The 19,550-nt window shown below is 42.6% G+C and overlaps 1 protein-coding gene across 11 annotated transcripts in view; it reads right to left on the bottom strand.

The window, feature by feature from the left end:
- The window catches only part of LOC140727928 (RCC1 and BTB domain-containing protein 1-like), a 71,270-nt gene that overhangs the window by 20,083 nt on the left and 31,637 nt on the right, over positions 1–19,550 (bottom strand). For 10 of the 11 annotated variants that reach the window (XR_012098972.1, XM_073045918.1, XM_073045916.1 and 7 more), the window contains 2 exons: positions 8,664–8,834; positions 3,263–3,370 (listed from right to left, as the gene is read on the bottom strand). Coding sequence is in view for 10 of the 11 variants with exons in the window: in XM_073045918.1 (XP_072902019.1) it covers positions 3,263–3,370; positions 8,664–8,834 (279 nt within the window). In the remaining variant the exon portion in view is untranslated. The remainder of the gene's footprint in view (positions 1–3,262; positions 3,371–8,663; positions 8,835–19,550) is intronic. The other variant, XM_073045919.1, reaches the window with a different exon arrangement.

The raw sequence follows: 19,550 nt of genomic DNA, 5'->3' as shown, positions 1-19,550 counted from the left end.
TGTAACTTATTGTAATGTCTTGCACTGTACTGCTACCATAAAGCAACAAATTTCACGACATACTGCCAACAATAACAAACTGGATTCTGAGAAATTCAGAAAATATTGCAAAGTTGCTTATCAATCTTTAGGTAAAGAAGTGAAAACAATAAAAATGACTATCATTGTTATTTTAAAAGAACAGTATCTGTGCATTTTTAAAGAATCTGAAGAGTCAGATGTATTCAACAATGCATTTTAGCAAAACTGCAGTTAGAGTACCAGTGGGTAGCTAAAATAACATCCCACGAAGAGTACAAAAATAACAATTATAGTTTAACATCACTGGCTATAAACAAAAGAAAATCCACCTGAAGGTGAAAACATTTTGAACAAAAAGTATAATAATGAATATCAGCATGAATTTCAAAGGTTAGATTGTACTTAACCAATTTTAATAACCTTTTGAAGCATCCATACAGGATAGACAATACTAATGCTGTAGATAAACCAATTTGCAAATGTCTAGAGTATAAACAGAATAATGATTTAAGATTGGACAATGCAGATTCAGAAGACAGGCATCAGAATGAGTTAGCTGCTGACTTTAGTACGAAAATCAGAAACCGTGGGTAAAAATAATGTACTTCACAATGGAGTACAGTTGTGGTTACTGCTGTGCGTGATTTACAACAACCAATTTAGGTTTTGGAACCAAAAACACAGATTCTGAACTTGTGATGTTGCCAATTTATTCAGTGAGGTTGGTTGGTTTAGAATAGATCAGCTCAGAGAACTACAAAATGAACGAATACATGCATTTGCAGAGTAGGCATATGCCCAGGTAGTATAGTTTCATAGGGGTCAGATTACTTGGAAAATGCACATCTAGATGGGGTAGAGAAACAAAAGGAGCTCAGAGTACAAATATACACCAAACATAAGAAATTATATTCCAGGTTAGTGTGGCATTCAGAAGAAAGTGATGTACATTAAGTTAATGAAAATATGGAACTGGTCATCATAGGCAGTGGTTGAACAGTATTGAACAGTTCTATAGAGCTGTTAGAGAAGGCCATGTGGTTAGACTTAGATGAGAAAAGAAAACTCGTGCAGAACCCTGGCATAGACTGGTTGGGCTGAATGAGTTCTTTATATGTCAAACATCCTAAATAACAGCACAAGACACTTAAAAATACTTTGATATAATTACAACATAACTGCAAGAAATTTATTAGAACATGTAGCAGCCATAAAAAGCACAATAAAAATAATTACTTAACATCCAAGTTACTCATTTCAAAACATTTTATACAGTTCACATTTAAATTTAGCTAATGACACCTCAACTTGTTCCCATAATGCTGCTGTTGAAAAAACAATTAGCCTAATTTTTAAAAATTAACTAATATTTAAGTCAGAGAAATTAAAAAAAGACAAAACATACATTAGAGATCATTTTGTCAGATGTAAGTAAAAACAAAATACTTCTAACCTATGGCACCATTTAAGCATAATAAAACCAAGCTGCATAGATTGATTGCACCAAAGTTGCTGGATTGGAAAACTATGTGTAAAGCAATGGATCATAAATGTTCTTTAAAAACTGCCAAATAATTTTAAAACCGTTTTTACTTCATGCAACTAATCGTTCAAATTAGTTTATGATTTAACAGGGCAACTTAAAATTCAGGTTGCAAATTAGAAAAAAAGTTAATGTACATTCTTTAAATGAACAAAATAGTTTATAAGACCATAAGCTATACAAGCAGAATTCGGCCATTTGGCCCAACTTATTTGCTCTGACATTTCATCATGGCTTATCCTATTTTCCCCTCAACCCCAATCTCCTGCCTTCCCCTGTATCCTTTCATGCCTTGACCCATCAAGAATCTATCAACCTCTGCCTTAAATTAAGACATGGCCTCTACAGCCACCTGTGGCGAAGAATTCTGCAGATTCACCACTCTCTGGCTAAAGAAATTCTTCATCTCCATTCTAAAAGTTCACCCCTCTATTCCGAGGCTGTGTCCTCCGGTCTTAGACTCTCCCACCATAGAAAACCCTCTCCATGCCCACTCTATGAAGGTCGTTCACCATTTGATAGGTTTCCATGAGGTCATTCTTCTGAATTCTACAGAATACAGGCCTAGAGCCATGAAATGCTCTTCATATCACAAGCCATTCAAACCTGGAATCATTTTCATGAACCTCCTTTAAACCACCTCCAGTTTCAGCACACCTTTTCTAAGATAGAGGCTCAAATCTGTTCACACTCCAAGTGAGCCCTCACCAGAGCTGTATAAAGTTTCAACATTACATCCTTGCTTTTATATGCTAGTTTTCTTGAAATGAATGCTGATCGCATTTGCCTTCCTCACCACACACTCAACCTGCAAATTAACCTTTAGGGAGCCCTGCACAAGGACTCCCAAGTCCCTTTGCACCTCAGTTTTTTTTGCATTTTCTCTCCATTTAGAAAACAGCCAACCCTGTCATTTCTTCTACCAGAGTCCATGACCATACACTTCCTGACACTGTATTCCATCTGTCATTTCTTTGCCCATTCTCCTAATCTGTTTAAGTCCTTCTATAGCCTCTCTACTTCCTCCAAACTACCTGCCCCTCCACCTATCTTTGTATTATCTGCAAGCTTTGCAACAAAGCCATCAATTCCATCATCCAAATCACTGACGTATGGTGTAAAAAGAATCAGTCCCAACAGACCCCTGTGGAACACCACTAACAACCAGCAGCCGGCAAGAAAAGGCTCCCTTCATTCCCACTGTGTTATTCATGCTGGAATCTTCCCTGTAATACCATGGGCTTGTAGTTTGTTAAGCAGCCTCAAGTCAGAGGCCTTCTAAAAATCCATTTACACATCATCAAGCAATTCTCCCTTGTCTATCCTGCTTGTTATTTCTTCAAAGAATTCCAACAGATCTGTTAGGCAAGATTTTCCCTTGAGGAAACGATGCCTACTTTATCGTGTGCCTCCAAGTACCCTGAGGCCACATCCTTAATAATCCAACATCTTCCTAACCACTGAGATCAGACTAAATGGCTTATAATTTCCTTTCTTCTGCCTCTCTCCCTTCTTGAAAATGGGTATCTATTGTATCTTCTTGATCTCTATTGTATGTTTGTTCTTTTACTCAATTTCCCTGTGACTTTAAATATTATGAGTTAATTTTTAAAAAAAGCCAAAATAGACTAACTGCTCTTTCAATGGTGGCATTATGGGAACTCATTTTATGTTCAAATATTGAACACCTGTACTCACCTGTAGGACACAAATACCTTGTAAAGCATTCAACCTCCAAGGAATAAAGTGGTTTCCACTGATCCCTGATCCAATCTGGCCATTGCCATTGCTGCCCCAACCAAACACCTGTAAAGTGAGGAGGGAAATGCTCAGAATGAATGCAGACCTGGAAGGAGGCTATTGAGCCCAACATGCATGTGTTAGCTCTGAAGCAGTTTCACTGCCCTGTCGTTTTACTTCAACATTGCGTTCCACCTTGTCCCTAAATATTTATCCAGTTCCTTTTTGAAAGTCAGGACTGAACTGCATCCACCGTGCTTCCAGACAAGGTAATGAGAATTACTGCATTAAAGGAAGTCTCGCTGGCTCCTAACTTTGCACCATGCCTGATACCTACTTCAAACCTTTGTACATCTTCTCTGTGGATTGTCACCTTCTCGTGGTGGTGAAGCTTGTGTGGTCCTGAGATCCCAAGAGCGATGCCATCTGAAGCCATGCTCCTGGTAGGGTCACCCATGGCATTAAGGTCGAGGGCAAGGTCCCTGACAAAGAACTATCCAACCAAGACCTCAATGGTGGAACATATGGACGAAGTTACTTTGAACTCAATGGCTGTGAAGGCGGACGAAGGCTGCAACAAATCTATCAACTTCAATCATCGTGGTTTCCATGCCAATGGAATCAGTTGGTTGATTTGTGAAGTATCGTGAGCTTCTTGGAGTGCAACATCAAGTACACGTTAAACAAATACACGCACAAGCGTCTTCGCTCTGTGGAAACGGAATGTAGACCATCATCCTCGACCTCAAGGGATAGCCATGACGATCTTTGTACATACATTTAGTTTTATATTACTGGGAGTGTTGATAACAGTGCCTCAGAGCCCTCTTCTGTGATATTCCTTTTTAGCATGAGGTGAATTGCATAGAAACATAGATCACATTCTTACCTTGGAACTACCTAGGCTGACCCATAGCCCTCTATTTTTCTAAGCTCTATGTACCCAGCCAGGGATCTCTTAAAAGACCGTATCATTTTCGCCTTCACCACTGCCACCTGCAGCCCATTCCACACACTCACCACTCTCTGCGTAAAAAAACCCAACTTACCTCTGACATCTCCTCTGTCCCTACTTCCAAGCACCTTAAAACTGTGCCCTCTCATGCTAGCCATTTCAGCCCTGGGGAAAAGCCTCTGACTATCCACACGATCAATGCCTCTCACCATCTTGCACACTTTTATCACGTCACGTCTCATCCTCCATCGCTCTAAGGAGAAAAGGCTGTGTTCACTCAACCTATAAGGCATGCTTCCCAATCCAGGCAACATATTTGTAAATCTTCTCTGCACCCTTTCTATGGTTTCCATGTCCTTCCTGTAGTGAGGCGACCAGAACTGAGCACAGTACTCTAAGTGGGGTCTGACCAGGGTCCTATATAGCTGCAACATTACCTCTCAGCTCTTAAACTCAATCCCACGATTGATGAAGGCCAATGCACCATATGCCTTCTTCACCACAGAGTCAACCTGCACAACAGCTTTAGTGTTGTATGGCTCGGACCCCAAGATCTTTCTGATCCTCCACACTGCCAAGAGTCTTACCATTAACACTATATTCTGCCATCATATTTGACCTACCAAAATGAATCACCTCACACTTATCTGAGTTGAACTCCATCTGCTACTTCTCAGCCCAGTTTTGCATCCTATCAATGTCATGCTGTAACCTCTGACAGCCCTCCACACTATCCACAACATCTCCAACCTTTGTGTCATCAGCAAACTTACGAACCCATCCCTCCACGTCCTCATCCAGGTCATTTATAAAAATCACAGAGTAGGGGTCCTAGAACAGATCCCTGAGGCACACCACTGGTCACCAGCCTCCATGCAGAATATGACCCGTCTACAACCATTCTTTGCTTTGTGATCCAGAACTGGCTTGCCCACAGAAGGCAATGTCCCCTTGGATCCCATGTCTCCTTACTTTCTCAATAAGCCTTGCATGGGGTATCTTATCAAATGCTTGCTAAACCTTGCTAAAATCCATATACACTACATCTATGGCTCTACCTTCATCAATGTGTATAGTCACATCCTCAAAAGAATTCAATCAGGCTCATAAGGCTCGACCTGCCTTTGACAAAGCCATGCTGACTATTCCTAATCATATTATGCCTTTCCAAATCTTGCCTCTCAGAATCTACTCCATCAACTTACCAACCACTGAGGTATAGCACACTGGTCTATAATTTCCTGTGCTATCCCTACCCCCTTTCTTGAATAAGGAAACAACATCTGCAAACCTCCAATCCTCCGGAACCTCTCCCGACCTCATTGATGATGCAAGATCATCACCAGAGGCTCAGCAATCTCCTCCCTCGCTTTCCACAGTAGCCTGGGGTACATCCCATCCAGTCCCGGTGACTTATCCAACTTGATGCTTTCCAAAAGCTCCAGCACATCCTCTTCCTTAATATCTACATGCTCAAGCTTTTCAGTCCGCTGTAAGTCATCTCTACAATCACCAAGATTCTTTTTCGTAGTGAATACTGAAGCAAAGTATTCATTAAGTACCTTTGCTATCTCCTCCAGTTCCATACACACTTTCCCACTGTCACACTTGATTGGTCCTATTCTCTCGCGTCTTATCCTCTTGCTCTTCACATACTTGTAGAATGCCTTGGGGTTTTCCTTAATCCTGTTCGCCAAAGCCTTCTCATGGCCCCTTCTGGCTCTCCTAATTTCATTCCTAAGCTCCTTCCTGCTCGTCTTATAATCTTCTAGATCTCTATCATTACCTAGATTTTTTTTTAACCTTTCGTAAGCTCTTTTCATATTGACTAGATTTACAACAGCTTTTGTACACCACGGTTCCTGTACTTTACCATCTTTTCCATGTCTCATTGGAACGTACCTATGCAGAACCCCACGCAAATATCCCTGAACTTTTGCCACATTTCTTCCATACATTTCCCTGAGAACATCTGTTTCCAGCTTCCTGCCTGATACCCTTACTCCAATTAAACACTTTCCTAACTTGTCTGTTCCTATCTCTCTCCAATGCTATGGTAAAGGAGATAGAATTGTGATCACTATCTCCAAAATGCTCTCCCACTGAGAGACCTGACACCTGACCAGGTTCAGAGCTGATCAAGTACAGCCTCTCCCCTTGTAGGCTTATCTACATACTGTGTCAGGAAACCTTCCTGAACACACCTAACAAACTCCACCCCATCTGAACCCCTCACTCAAGGGAGATGCCAATCAATATTTGGGAAATTAAAATCTCTCGCCACAACAACCTTGTTATTATTACTCCTTTCCAGAATCTGTCTCCCCATCTTCACCTCAATGTCCCTGTTACCATCGGGTGATCTACAAAAAATACCTAGTAGAGTTACTGACCCCTTCCAATTCCTAACTTCGAACCACAGAGACTCCGCAGACAATCCCTCCATGACTTCCTCCTTTTCTGCAGCCATGACACTATCTCTGACCAACAGTGCCTCACCCCCACCTCTTTTGCCTCCACCCTTGTCCTTTCTGAAACATCTAAAGCCTGGCACTTGAAGTAGCCATTACTACCCCTGCACCATCCAAGTCTCTGTAATGGCCACAACATCATAGGTCCAAGTGCTGATCCCCATTCTAAGCTCATCCACTTTGCTCATAATATCCCTTGCGTTAAAACAGACACATCTCAAACCTTCGGTCTGAGCGCGTCCCTTCTCTATCACCTGCTTATCCTTCCTCTCGCACTGTCTACAAGCTTTCTCTATTTGTGAGCCAACATCGCTTTCCTCCGTCACTTCAATTACATTTGACATCTTGCGCAAGTAATGAAATATCAACTGTGGGTGTGTGGCCAGAAGATTTGGAACCTGGGAGGCTGAGGCTGTGGCTGGGGCTGTAGCAGGAGCACTGTACTTATAAGTTTCAGCTGGTTTTAGTAAGTTTAAACACAGAAACCGAATCTTGCACAAAAATTCTTGTGTCATGGAGCAAGAGTATGCTACCTCATTTTAGCCTTGGAATCACTGCCAGTAGCCTTAGAGCCTCACTTTTCCTTGTTACCTGCGGGAAATCTGTGCCCCACAGTAAATACTGGATGAACTCAGCACGTCAGACAGCAGCTATGAAAATCTGTGCTGCTATCCTTTCTGAATAACAAGGACTAATTTTACATTAAATGTGCCCTCTGCTAATTGAATTTCCTGGCCGTGTAAATGATTTCTCTCTACCTACATTATTGCATCTAATTTTTTTTCTGTTCTATGAACAAAACTTTATTTTGTTCAAATCACACACAGCCATAACTAACTGTTCAAGTCCCCCTCAATAAAATTAAGTGGAAGACAGAATTCCCTACTGCTCTCACAGGGCTCATTGAGAGTGACCTTGCTGTTGGAACTGAAATGTTTACAAGACTGATGCAAGGTTCTGACCACAATTCAACAAATGATAGACAAACTGACTTCTATAAAGAGTGAAAACATCTTTCATATCTCTGAGGGGTGCTTTTAAAATGCAACTACTGTTGGATTTGTAGGCAAGGATAACGGTCAGAGAAAGGAAATTAGCTAAATGGCCAGTTAATCTGTTTGGCAGTGCTGACTCAAAGATAAATGGTGGGCAGGATGCTGAAGAATTTCCTTTAAGTGTTGCACCAAAGCATCATCATCTATATATACTGGATTGAAGTCTGAGATAAGATTTGATCCCATATCTCTCAAACTCCATTAGTCAACACAGACAGGGTCCAATGAATGGCCAAAAACTAAAATTATTTTAAATGGTACAACTCTGAACAAACCTTAGCAGCAAAGGAACTCAATGTATTTACACAGCCAGTTTATGAAATAGATAGGAGTAGTGTTTTAATGTAGAGAGCATAAACCAAGGATGGGTTTTACAACCATGGAAGTGCTTTTTAAGTATAGTCACAATTATAAAGTAGGAATAGCAACAAGCAACGCGCACAACACCAGCAATTAAAACAGTGATGAGATATTCTATCCGAGTCATACAGCACAGTGTCATATAGCAACCAAGAGCACAGTGACCACCAAATACCTACTTAATGCTATCGCCACACACTCCCAACAACTGCTCCTCAGACTCAACCACAAACTCACAAAAGGAGCAATTTACAGTGACAAGTCATCCTACCACGTGGTAGGGAAACTGGAGCCCCTGAAGTAACAGTCACAGGACAGACAGCACCCATGGTTAGGATTAAACACGGACCACTGAACCATTGAGCTTTTAGCTTCACGCTCCTTGCTCAACATTAACATGAAAACCAGGATTGAAGGAATAAATGTTTATATCACTGGAATCACTTTACCCTCATGATCTTTCCAGGAAGTGAATAATGAACACCTGCTAGTGTGCTGGGTCACAAAACAAAAATTACCTCTCCGTTGTCTGTTACAGCCATGGAGAACTGCTGACCACAAGCAATAGTGACAACCTTTCTGTTCTCCAGACCATGCACGACTCTTCGAGGTGTTGCCTGGGTTGCAGTTGATCCAAATCCAGACCCTGATCCAACTTGTCCAGAACTGTTGGAACCCCATGAATAAACCTGCCATCAAAGCAAGTGAAAAATCATGAACACGTTAAAATATGCAAAGCAGCTGCATTCCACAGTAAGTACAAAACCTAAATAAAACTATGTCTGCCTTGGACTAGGCATTGTCACATGGGAAACTACTGATGATTCAGAGGCTCTAGCTTCCATAGAAAGAATAGCCCAATTTATGGAAAATTACTTACAGAATCAGTACAGCATAGAGAAAGGACATTCAGCCAATTCAGTCTATTCTGACCCTTTGTAAGAGGAGCCACTTGATCTCTTCCGCATTGAAGTTTAAATAGTTTTTAAAAAATTCTAACAGCTTTTTGAACAGATTTGAGACTGCCTCTACAACTATCTCTGTCTATCATTCCAGACACCTATTAGTTGCTTGTGTTACTTTTAGCTCTTTTGTCAATCACCTTCATTAAATGTTCCTTGATTTTTCACCCATCTGGCAATGGGAACAATCTCTCTCCATCCACTCAGTCAATACTCTTTATAACTTAAATACTGTACGTCTGTCTATCAGATCTCTTCTCAACCATGCTTCCATGCTCCACCTTCCTTCCTGTCAGATTCCATCATCTACTGCCTTTTGTTGCCTCTATCACTTCCCCACCTGTGTCATTATTTCCACCCTTCCCTCCCTACTCTGAACTCCATCTGCCAATCACCCATTCTCACTTGGATTCACCTGTCCCTTCCCAACTCTTATCCCATCCCTTCCCCTCATCTCTTTATATTGGCCCTCTTCTCTCAACTCTTAGTTTAGATCAGTGACTCCCAAACTTGGGTCCATGGACCCTTCGGTTAATAGTAGAGGTCAATAGCATAAAAAGGTTGGTCTAAATGAAAGGTCTCAACCCAAAACATCAACTGTCCATTTCCCTCTCTTGCATCTCCCTTTAGTTTCTGGTTTAAGAAGGCACTACCAAAGGCAGCTTATTGGCAGTTTGAAAACAAAGGAATTTGATTAAAAACATTACTAATAATTGTGGTGAACTATCTCCACAGTGAAGAGACAAGCAAAGGCAAAGCGAATTCACGAGATCTGCCCTGCAGAATCAACACACATGGAGTTTAAGCCCTGCTGGTTGGAGTGGATGATTTGAAGGGGAGAAGATGAGGGCTAGAGGAGTTCCAATGTCTGTCCAGATGGCCTGGGCACGAGGGTGGATCGCTTTAAGTGCCGAGTCGATTTGGAGAGGTTGAGAAAGACTTCTTTGACAGCAAAATCCAAGTCCAAAGCGAAACGCTGGGCGGTGTGATTCACCACAGTGAGGCCCAGGTCCCAATGTGAGCTACAATCCACTTTTGACAATCTAAACGTGGCCCATATAGACTGGATGGGCAGGGTGTTGAGAGCTGGCCGAAGTTGGATCGCTGTGGGTGCCAAGTCAATTTCAAGTGGTTGAGAACAGCTTCTTCAGCAGCAACATCTAGGCCTGGAGTGATTCGCCGTGGCAGGGCCCAGGTCCTACTGAGAGGTACGATCCACTAGTCACACAAATGTTGGCCCAGATAGACTGGGGACTCCTCTCTCCATGACACTAAGTCCTGGCTGCTGCAATTCATGTCTGCAAGCGTTGTGGTGATTTGCCCCACCAATATGATGCACTGAATACTGAGGTTTTGGGCCTACTCTGGGGATTTGGATCTAAGGACTCAATTTAGTTTGGAATGCTGTTGGTGTTGCTTGCTTCTATTTGTATGATTTGAGTCTTTTTCTTCTTTCTCTGTCCACGCTGGAGAAAGGTCCTTATTTTTTAATGTTATTTTGGGTTTCTTGCTTTGTAAACAATCTCAAGGTTGTATAACTTATAAATTATTTGATAATACATGTACATTGAATACTTATAATTTCCCCTTTTCAGAGGAGATCAACCCCAACTTCGACAATAAATCCAGATAACTGACGCCCCTTGTTCTAGGGGAGAGAGTTGTGAGGGCTGGTAACTACTAAATAGGGATGTGGATTGTGCTAATGTGGTAACTGGTAATCACAGACAAAACATAACTAGACACATGGAATGCAGCAGTGATGATGTCCAAGTTTCAGGAATTTTACTAATTATGTTGCACCGTGCATCCATTGTTGTAATAGAAAATTAGATTTACTGTAGATTTCTGGCCAATAATTTTTCTCTGTAATCAGGACCTAGTCCATTACTTAAGTCTTCCTACAGCCACCATTCTGTTAACAAAATGAGGTTTAATGGTATTCTCATCAACTGAGAATGTAAAAGCTCTACCAAATTCTTGCTCAGGGAGATCATCTTTCACTGGTCTCCTGATATGCACCAAGTTTTTAATAAACTGCCTGTTATTTTGAACACCAACTCTGATCTTTCAGTTTTCTCCAACATCCCTCATCCCTGAAATTATTTTCGCAAACCTCTTCTGCACCTCTTTAGTATTTTTGCAGTTCTCCCAAGAGCAGCACCAGAACTGAATACCGTAACTGTGGCCAAACCATTTAAGTGCTCTTACCTTTCCTTACATTCTTGGGAGCATAGAATACTATTATATCTACTGTTACATAAATCAGAAGTGTGTCAGCTGGTGAGTAAACTTTGGAACAAGATGATGGATTTGGGTTACAAACCACTGTTACACTTCCATTTTATTCCACACTAAACAGATAGCTACCCCGAATCAGGTAGGTTTCCAGCAGACATATTAGTTAAAAATTGCCTCCAATCACACAGAACTCCAAGTCTATCTGAAAAGTCATTTATTGTCTTCCTGTCTTCACAATAGTAATAGCCATTTTATCCTGTGATTTTTGTTTTTTTAGATATCAGAAATATGCTGCCCACCCACAATGCTCTGTCCATTTACTTGGCAAATCATTCTGACCCAGAATATGCTGCCTGAAATAATCTTGGACCTAGATACAATAGGGAATTGAACGGACTTGCTTCCACTTTCTTAGTTTGTGAAGATCTGGCATGTCATCTAAAACTCTGACAAGCTTCTACAGATGTACCATGGAGAGTATTGTTACGAACTCCGTAACTGGGTCATTTACCAGCAAAGATAGAGAGGTCCGTTGAAGTCTGATGGTACTATTTTTAAACAGTATTTATTAGTAAAAATACACAAAAATAATATCAATGCAAACATACAAATATACGTCATCAATACTAAATCTAAAAGTGCAGGTATAATAATAATAAATAGCTCTATCGTTGTCTAGGGGGATAATGTATTGTCCGATGGAAATATAAAAGTCACTCAGTTCATGCAGGCTGCAGCCTTTGGTTGGAGAGAGAGAGATTTGGAGAAACTTGCCAATTCCTTTTATGATTTCGATCTGTCAGAGTCTCATTAGTGTGGCCGTTCACTTGTGGCCTCTCCTTTAGTTAAGCCGTTCTTCCGTGGTAAGCCCGCCAATCCCAGGCAAGGGAAAGGACGCACGCGAGCCCCACCGGCTGACGCTATTAAACGCTGTCACGGGATTTCTAGTGTTTCTCCTGGTGCGTCTAAAGGGGTTGTTCCCCAGACCCTCTTTTATCCTTACTCACGGGGTCTCAGATGTCAATCAGGTTGGGATGATGCAATCCCTCAACCAGCCCACTCTGGTCGTCCCGAGGGCTTCAATGAATAGAACAGTACTCAATACACAATTCCGTCTCCAAGAGACAATAGCCGTTATCAGGGGTTTTTGTTTCGCTGAGGCCAGGACACATTCCAAACCTTGAGGATTCTGTGTGTCTCTCTCTCATTTCCTGGGTCCCAGACCCGAATTAATAGCGATCTTGCAATTCTCGAAAAGGAGGGGGCGACTTTGTACCCTTCGGCCCCTCAAAGTTGTGGCACACTCGTAACACCCCCTTCCTTCAAAGATTTTTACCATCGGTAAAAATGAATTAATACAGAGTCTTACAGGATTTTAGAATCTAACACAATACAAGAGAGTTTTTTTTTCACTACAGAGTAATAGTTATACATTCAATTCAGCATCTAAACAGTTAGTGATTACATTGTCACTTCCTTTAATATCTTAACATCTTGTACCTTAATAAATTCTTGTAGCATCAGACTCCAATTTAATAACTACCTATTTTTATTCCTTTTCTTCAGCAAACAAAAACTGAAGAGTTGTGATCTTAGCTTATGTGTATACTACAAAAGTTCATGCAAATACTAATCTTTATGTTACTTTCAAACTTAACAGTCAATCTTCCATGGGGGTTGTCTTTATTATTCACATGCTTTGTCAAAATCCCTTAAAACCGGATCTTGTTATTTAAAATGGCATCCCGTCAACCCTCGTCCCTTTTCCAGTTAACTCCCACGTGGTTAACTTGTATACTAGTGTGGAATAAGCTTTTGCATGTTCCTTTCATAGGAGTTATTTTATCAACAATGTGTTCCAAACTTAGACCATTTTCCGAATTTCCACACAATTCTTTAATTTTAAGCACGTCGTTAATTTTATCTTCAGGACCCTTCATGCTATTAGTTTTCAATTTAAAATCTGCAAGCGATCTCTCTTTGTTCAAACAGCATTTCAAATTCTGCCTCGTCACAGCACTCTCTTGAATAACAATAGCGTGTGGGGCACCTTTACATTCCAAATCAACCTGTAATTGATTCGCAGGCACCGTGTTACCAAGCCATCGTCTCTGCAGCCTGGTTACTGCTTCTGACACCAATCCAGACTTTAAATTTTCTTCATTCAATTTAGGAACTACACTTTTCCCTTTTCCTTCAATAATAATATTCACCTCACCACCTTTTATCTCCTCACTAACTTTTAACACACCTTCGAACACAAACAACTGGGAATTCTCACTTCCCACTACCCTTTCTTCACTGAACCAAGTCCATCTGACCCACAGGGACTGCATTCCTTTTCAACTGAATCAAATACCTCAGACTTTTTCTGAGCTCCATTACTAGGTTCAGTACCACGTGCATCCACATCTTGAACACACTCAAACGGGACATTTGCCTCTTCCAGGCTTTCAATACCCATACCCTTTTCAAATTCTAAATTCCCCTGATCCTCCCAGTTACTCTCTGGGCAACTCCCTTCCGGAGTAAACTCAACCCCGCGGGCTGAAACAACCTCATCTGCCAACCCAGCAGACTTCTTCAAGGTAATGGCATCCTTTTCATCCAGGACTGCCCTCATTTCATTATCGGGAACACTTTTAGAATTTTCAACTTCTTCAAACAGTTCTGCCAAACCAGACAGATCATCCATGTCCAACTCTGGACCTTTTAACAGCCTTATCCGTTTCTCATCTTTACTCCGTGCCTCTATAAATTTCCTCCTGGCTAAGGGCAGGACTACCTCCTCACCCTTACTCTCTTTCACTTTCCTATTCTCCGTTTTACCACCCTCTAAACCCTCTTGGTACAGGGTCGGTAAAAACGTCTCGGCCAAATCGATACTGGCCGGATTTAAACTGGTCTCTGTCTCAGCTGCCTTTCTCGACATGCTGCAAGTGGTCACGCATGCGGGATAGATCTTTGAATCTAGGGGCGGGTCCGTAACACTTACAGGCTGGCTCGTCAGCTCCATGGCCGACCAAACGTCATCACCAGCTAAATCATTACCCAGAAGGAGGTCTACGTCAGTTCTCGGGAATTCAGATCACACCCCTATTTCAACTGGTCCAGATACCAGCTCACAACTTATAATGATCCTATGCAAGGGCACTGCTTCTGTCCCTTTTCCTATGCCTCTCAAAGCCACCTCTCCAGTCTTGCGACCGAAATCCAGTACCTTACTGCTAATCAATGACAGCTCAGCTCCCGTGTCTCTCCAGATCCGCACTGGAACTGGTGTGTCTCCCTCTCTCACAGACACGGTTCCTTCTGAAGTATATTTCTCAGATCCTTCTCGTACTCCGTCTACCTGGGGCTCTCTCGTCGATTTACTGATCACCACAACACATCCTGTAGGGACTGCTGCTTTCCATTTTCCTGTCTCCTTCCTCGGAGCAAGGCACTTAGATGCAATAGGACCCATCTTTACACAATTAAAACAGGTCAAGCCAGGACCTCTCCTGCCGTCTTGCCTTTCCTCCTCCTTAATTTTACCACTAGCTCCTGGCGGGATCTCTGCCTCAGCCGGTGGGCTTTCTCTACCGTTCCCACGGTCTCTCTGGTAACTTTTATTCGAGGAAAACTTTGTCTTGTGGGTTAGGGCATATTCATCTGCGAACCTAGCAAATTCGGAGATGGACTTATTCGGCTTCTCATTCAAATACATCCGGATATCATCCGAAACACAACCTTTAAATTCCTCAATCAGAATTAACTCCCTGAGACGCCAAAAATCTTCTTCCACTATTTCTGCTGCACACCAGCGATCCAAGAGCACACCCTTCTCACAGGCAAACTCGGTATACGTCTGATCCCACCCTTTCTTTAAATTTCTGAACTTTTGTCTATAGGCCTCCGGTACCAATTCGTAGGTCCAAAGAATGGCCTCCTTTACTTTCTCATAATTCTCAGACTCCTCCTCCATGGACAACGCCGCATATGCCCGTTGTGCCTTCCCTTTTAACACACTTTGTAACAACGCCACCCACTGCTCTTTGGGCCACTTCTGACTCACTGCCACTTTTTCAAAATGCAAGAAATAACTATCAACATCCGTCTCCTCGAACGGAGGTACTAACCTCAACTCCCGACTAACATTAAACCGCTCCTCTCGGTCTGACCCTTGAGCTCTTCGCTCTTGCCTTAACTTCTCCACGTCCAAGTCATGTTGCCTCTGTTTCTCTTTCTCCTCATACTCTCTCTCCTTCTCGGCTCTCTCATTCTCTTTTTCAGCTGCTTCCAGCTGTTTTAACTGAATTTCATGCTCCCTTTGTTTCTCAGCTCTTTCCTGCTCCCTCTTCACCTCTAACTCCTTTAGCTGGAGCACATGCTCCCTTTGCTTTTCGGCTCTTTCCTGCTCTTTTTCCTTTTCGGCTCTTTCTTTTTCCTTTTCAGCTGCTTCCAGCTGCTTTAACTTAATTTCATGTTCCAACCTTAATTTCTCCAACTCTAACTGAGCCGTCCCACCAGCTGGTGCCTTTTCAGGGATATTTTCCAATACCTCAGCAGAAAACACATTCTTCACAATATAATACTGAGTTATGGCCCTCCGCACCTCCCGCTTTTTCATTGACAACCTCACCTCTGCGAGGTTTAGTCCTTTCGCAATATTTATCAAGTCCGACTTTGTGGCAGCCTCTAGCGCCTGCAGAGTCGGGTTTTCGATAAATTCATCCACGTCCATCTTTGCTGGTTTCCCGTCTGGCTACCCGCGCAACCAGATCCAAGTTTGGACTTACAAGCCCGATTCACTGGCCTCCCAATTTGGTATCAAATCTCGAGATGAGGCCCCACTTTGTTATGAACCCCGTAACTGGGTCACTTACCAGCAAAGATAGAGAGGTCCGTTGAAGTCTGATGGTACTATTTTTAACAGTATTTATTAGTAAAAATACACAAAAATATCCTTGCAAACATACAGATAATATACATTGTCAATACTAAATCTAAAAGTGCGGGTATAATAATAATCAATAAGAAATAGCTCTATCGTTGTCTAGGGGGATAATGTATTGTCCGATGGAAATATAAAAGTCACTCAGTTCATGCAGGCTGCAGCCTTTGGTTGGAGAGAGACAGAGATTTGGAGAAACTTGCCAATTCCTTTTATGATTTCGATCTGTCAGAGTCTCATTAGTGTGGCCGTTCAGTTGTGGCCTCTCCTTTAGCTAAGCCATTCTTCCGTGGTAAGCCCGCCAATCCCAGGCAAGGGAAAGGATGCACGCGAGCGCCACCGGCTGTCGCTATTAAACGCTGTCACGGGATTTCAAGTGTTTCTCCTGGTGTGTCTAAAGGGGTTGTTCCCCAGACCCTCTTTTATCCTTACTCACGGGGTCTCAGATGTCAATCAGGTTGGGATGATGCAATCCCTCAACCAGCCCACTCTGGTCGTCCCGAGGGCTTCAATGAATAGTACAGTACTCAATACACAATTCCGTCTCCAAGAGACAATAGCCGTTATCAGGGGTTTTTGTTTCGCTGAGGCCAGGACACATTCCAAACCTTGAGGATTCTGCGTGTCTCTCTCTCATTTCCTGGGTCCCAGACCCGAATTAATAGCGATCTTGCGATTCTCGAAAAGGAGGGGGCGACTTTGTACCCTTCGGCCCCTCAAAGTTGTGGCACATTTGTAACAGTATATTGACAGAATTCATCATGGTCTGGTATGGAAACACCTACAAAAATCAGTGGATACCACCCATCCATCATGGGTAAAGGCCTTCCCACCACTGAGCACATCCATAAGGAGTACTGTCGCAGGAAAGCAGCATCCATCTTTGAGGACCCCCAACATTCAGATCTTGCTCTCTCCTTGCTGCAGCCATCAGGAAGGTGGTACGGGAGCCTCAGGACTCACCAGACCTGGTTCAGGAACAGTTACTACCCCTCAATCATCAGGCTCTTGAACCAGTGGAGATAACTTCATTCAACTTCATTTGTCCCATCACTGAACTGTTCCCCCAACTTGCGGACTCATTTTCAGGACACTTAGAAACATAGAAAACCTACCACATGATACAGGCCCTTCAGCCCACAATGCTGTGCTGAACATGTACTTACTTTAGAGATAACCTAGGGTTACCCATAGCCCTCTATTTTTCTAAGCTCCATGTACTTACCCAGGAGTCTCTTAAAAGACCCTACTGTATCTGCCTTCACCACCAATGCCGGCAGCCCATTCCACTCACTCACCACTCTCCGCGTAAAAAACTACCCTTGACATCTCCTCTGTACCGACTTCCAAGCACCTTAACTGTGCCCTCTTGTGTTAGCCATTTCAGCCCTGGGAAAAAGCCTCTGATCATCCACACGATCAATGCCTCCCTTCATCTTGTACAGCTCTATCAGGTCACTTCTCATCCTCCACTGCTTCAAGGAGGAAAGGCAGAGTTCACTCAACCTATTCTCATAAGGCATACTTCCCAATCCAGGCAACATCCTTGTAAATCTCCTCTGCACCCTTTCTATGGTTTCCACATCCTTCCTGTACTGAGGTGACCAGAACTGAGCACATAACTCCAAGTGGGGTCTGACCAGGGTCCTTTACAGCTGTAACATTACCTCTTAGCTCTCGATCTCAGTTCCATAGTTGATGAAGGCCAATGCACCATATGCCTTAACCACACAGTCAACCTGCTCAGCAGCTTTGAGTGTCCTATGGACTCAGACCCCAAGATCCCTCTGATCCTCCACATTGCCAAGAGTCTTACCATTAATACTATATTCTGTCATCATATTTGACCTACCAAAATGAACCACCTCACACTTATCTAGCTTGAACTCCATCTGCCAATTTTCAGCCCAGTTTTATGTCCAATCAATGTTCCGCTGTAACCTCTGACAGCCCTCCACACTATCCACAACACCCCCAACCTTTGTGTCATCAGCAAATTTACTAACCTATCCCTCCACTTCCTCATCCAGGTCATTTATAAAATCACAAAGAGAAGGGGTCCCAGAACAGATCCCTGAGGCACACCACTGGTCACCGGCCTCCATGCAGAATATGACCCATCTACTACCACTATTTGCCTTCTGTGGGCAAGCCAGTTCTGGATCCACAAAGCAATGTCCCCTTGGATCCCATGCCTCCTTACTTTCTCAATAAGCCTTGCATGGGGTACCTTGTCGAATGCCTTGCTGAAATCCATATACACTACAGCTACTGCTCTTCCTTCAATTTGTTTAGTCACATCCTCAGAAAATTAAATCAGGCTTGTAAGGCACAACCTGCCTTTCACAAAGCCATATTGACTATTCCAAATCATACTATGCCTCTCCAAATGTTCATAAATCCTGCCTCTCAGGATCTTCTCCATCAACTCCTTTAACAAAAGAAATTGATGAGGGTAGGACAGTGGATGTGGTCGACATAGACTTCAGCAAAGTATTTGACAAGGTCCCTCATGAGAGACTCATCCAGAAAGTCATGAGGCATGGGATAAGCGGAACCTTGGCTGTTTGGATAAAATATTGGCTTAAAGGAAGAAAGCAGAGGGTAGTAGTGGAAGGAAAGTATTTTGCCTGGAGGTCGGTGACTAATGGAGTGCCGCAGGGATCTGTCCTGGGACGCCTGCTATTTGTGATTTTTATAAATGACCTGGATTTAGAGGCAGAAGGATGGGTGAGTAAGTTTGCAAATGACACGAAGATTGGAGGAGTTGCAGATGAAGCTGTAGGTGGTCAAAGGTTACAAGAGGATATAGACAGTCTGCAGAGTTGGGCAGAAAAATGGCAGATGGAGTTCAATCCGGATAAGCGTGAGGTGATGCATTTTGGAAGGACAAACCAGAAGACCTGAGTACAGGATTAATGGTCAATTACTTAAGAGTGTGGATGAACAAAGGGACCTTGGGGTTCAAATCCATACATCCCTCAAGGTTGATAGGGTAGTTAAGAAGGCCTATGGGATGCTAGGTTTCATTAACAGGGGGATTGAGTTCAAGAATAGAGAGGTCATGTTGCAACTCTACAAATCTCTGGTGACACTGCACTTAAGAGTATTGTGTTCAATTCTGGTCATCTCATTATAGGAAGGATGTGGAAGCTATGGAAAGGGTGCAGAGGAGATTTACCAGGATGCTGCCTGGATTGGAGAACAAGTCATATGAAGCAAGGTTAGCAGAGCTGGGACTTTTCTCTTTGGAGCGTAGAAGAATG

This window comes from Hemitrygon akajei, chromosome 5, assembly GCF_048418815.1.
Source record: "Hemitrygon akajei chromosome 5, sHemAka1.3, whole genome shotgun sequence".
Lineage (NCBI taxonomy): Eukaryota > Metazoa > Chordata > Chondrichthyes > Myliobatiformes > Dasyatidae > Hemitrygon > Hemitrygon akajei.
This window is presented reverse-complemented; position numbering and strand designations above follow the sequence as displayed.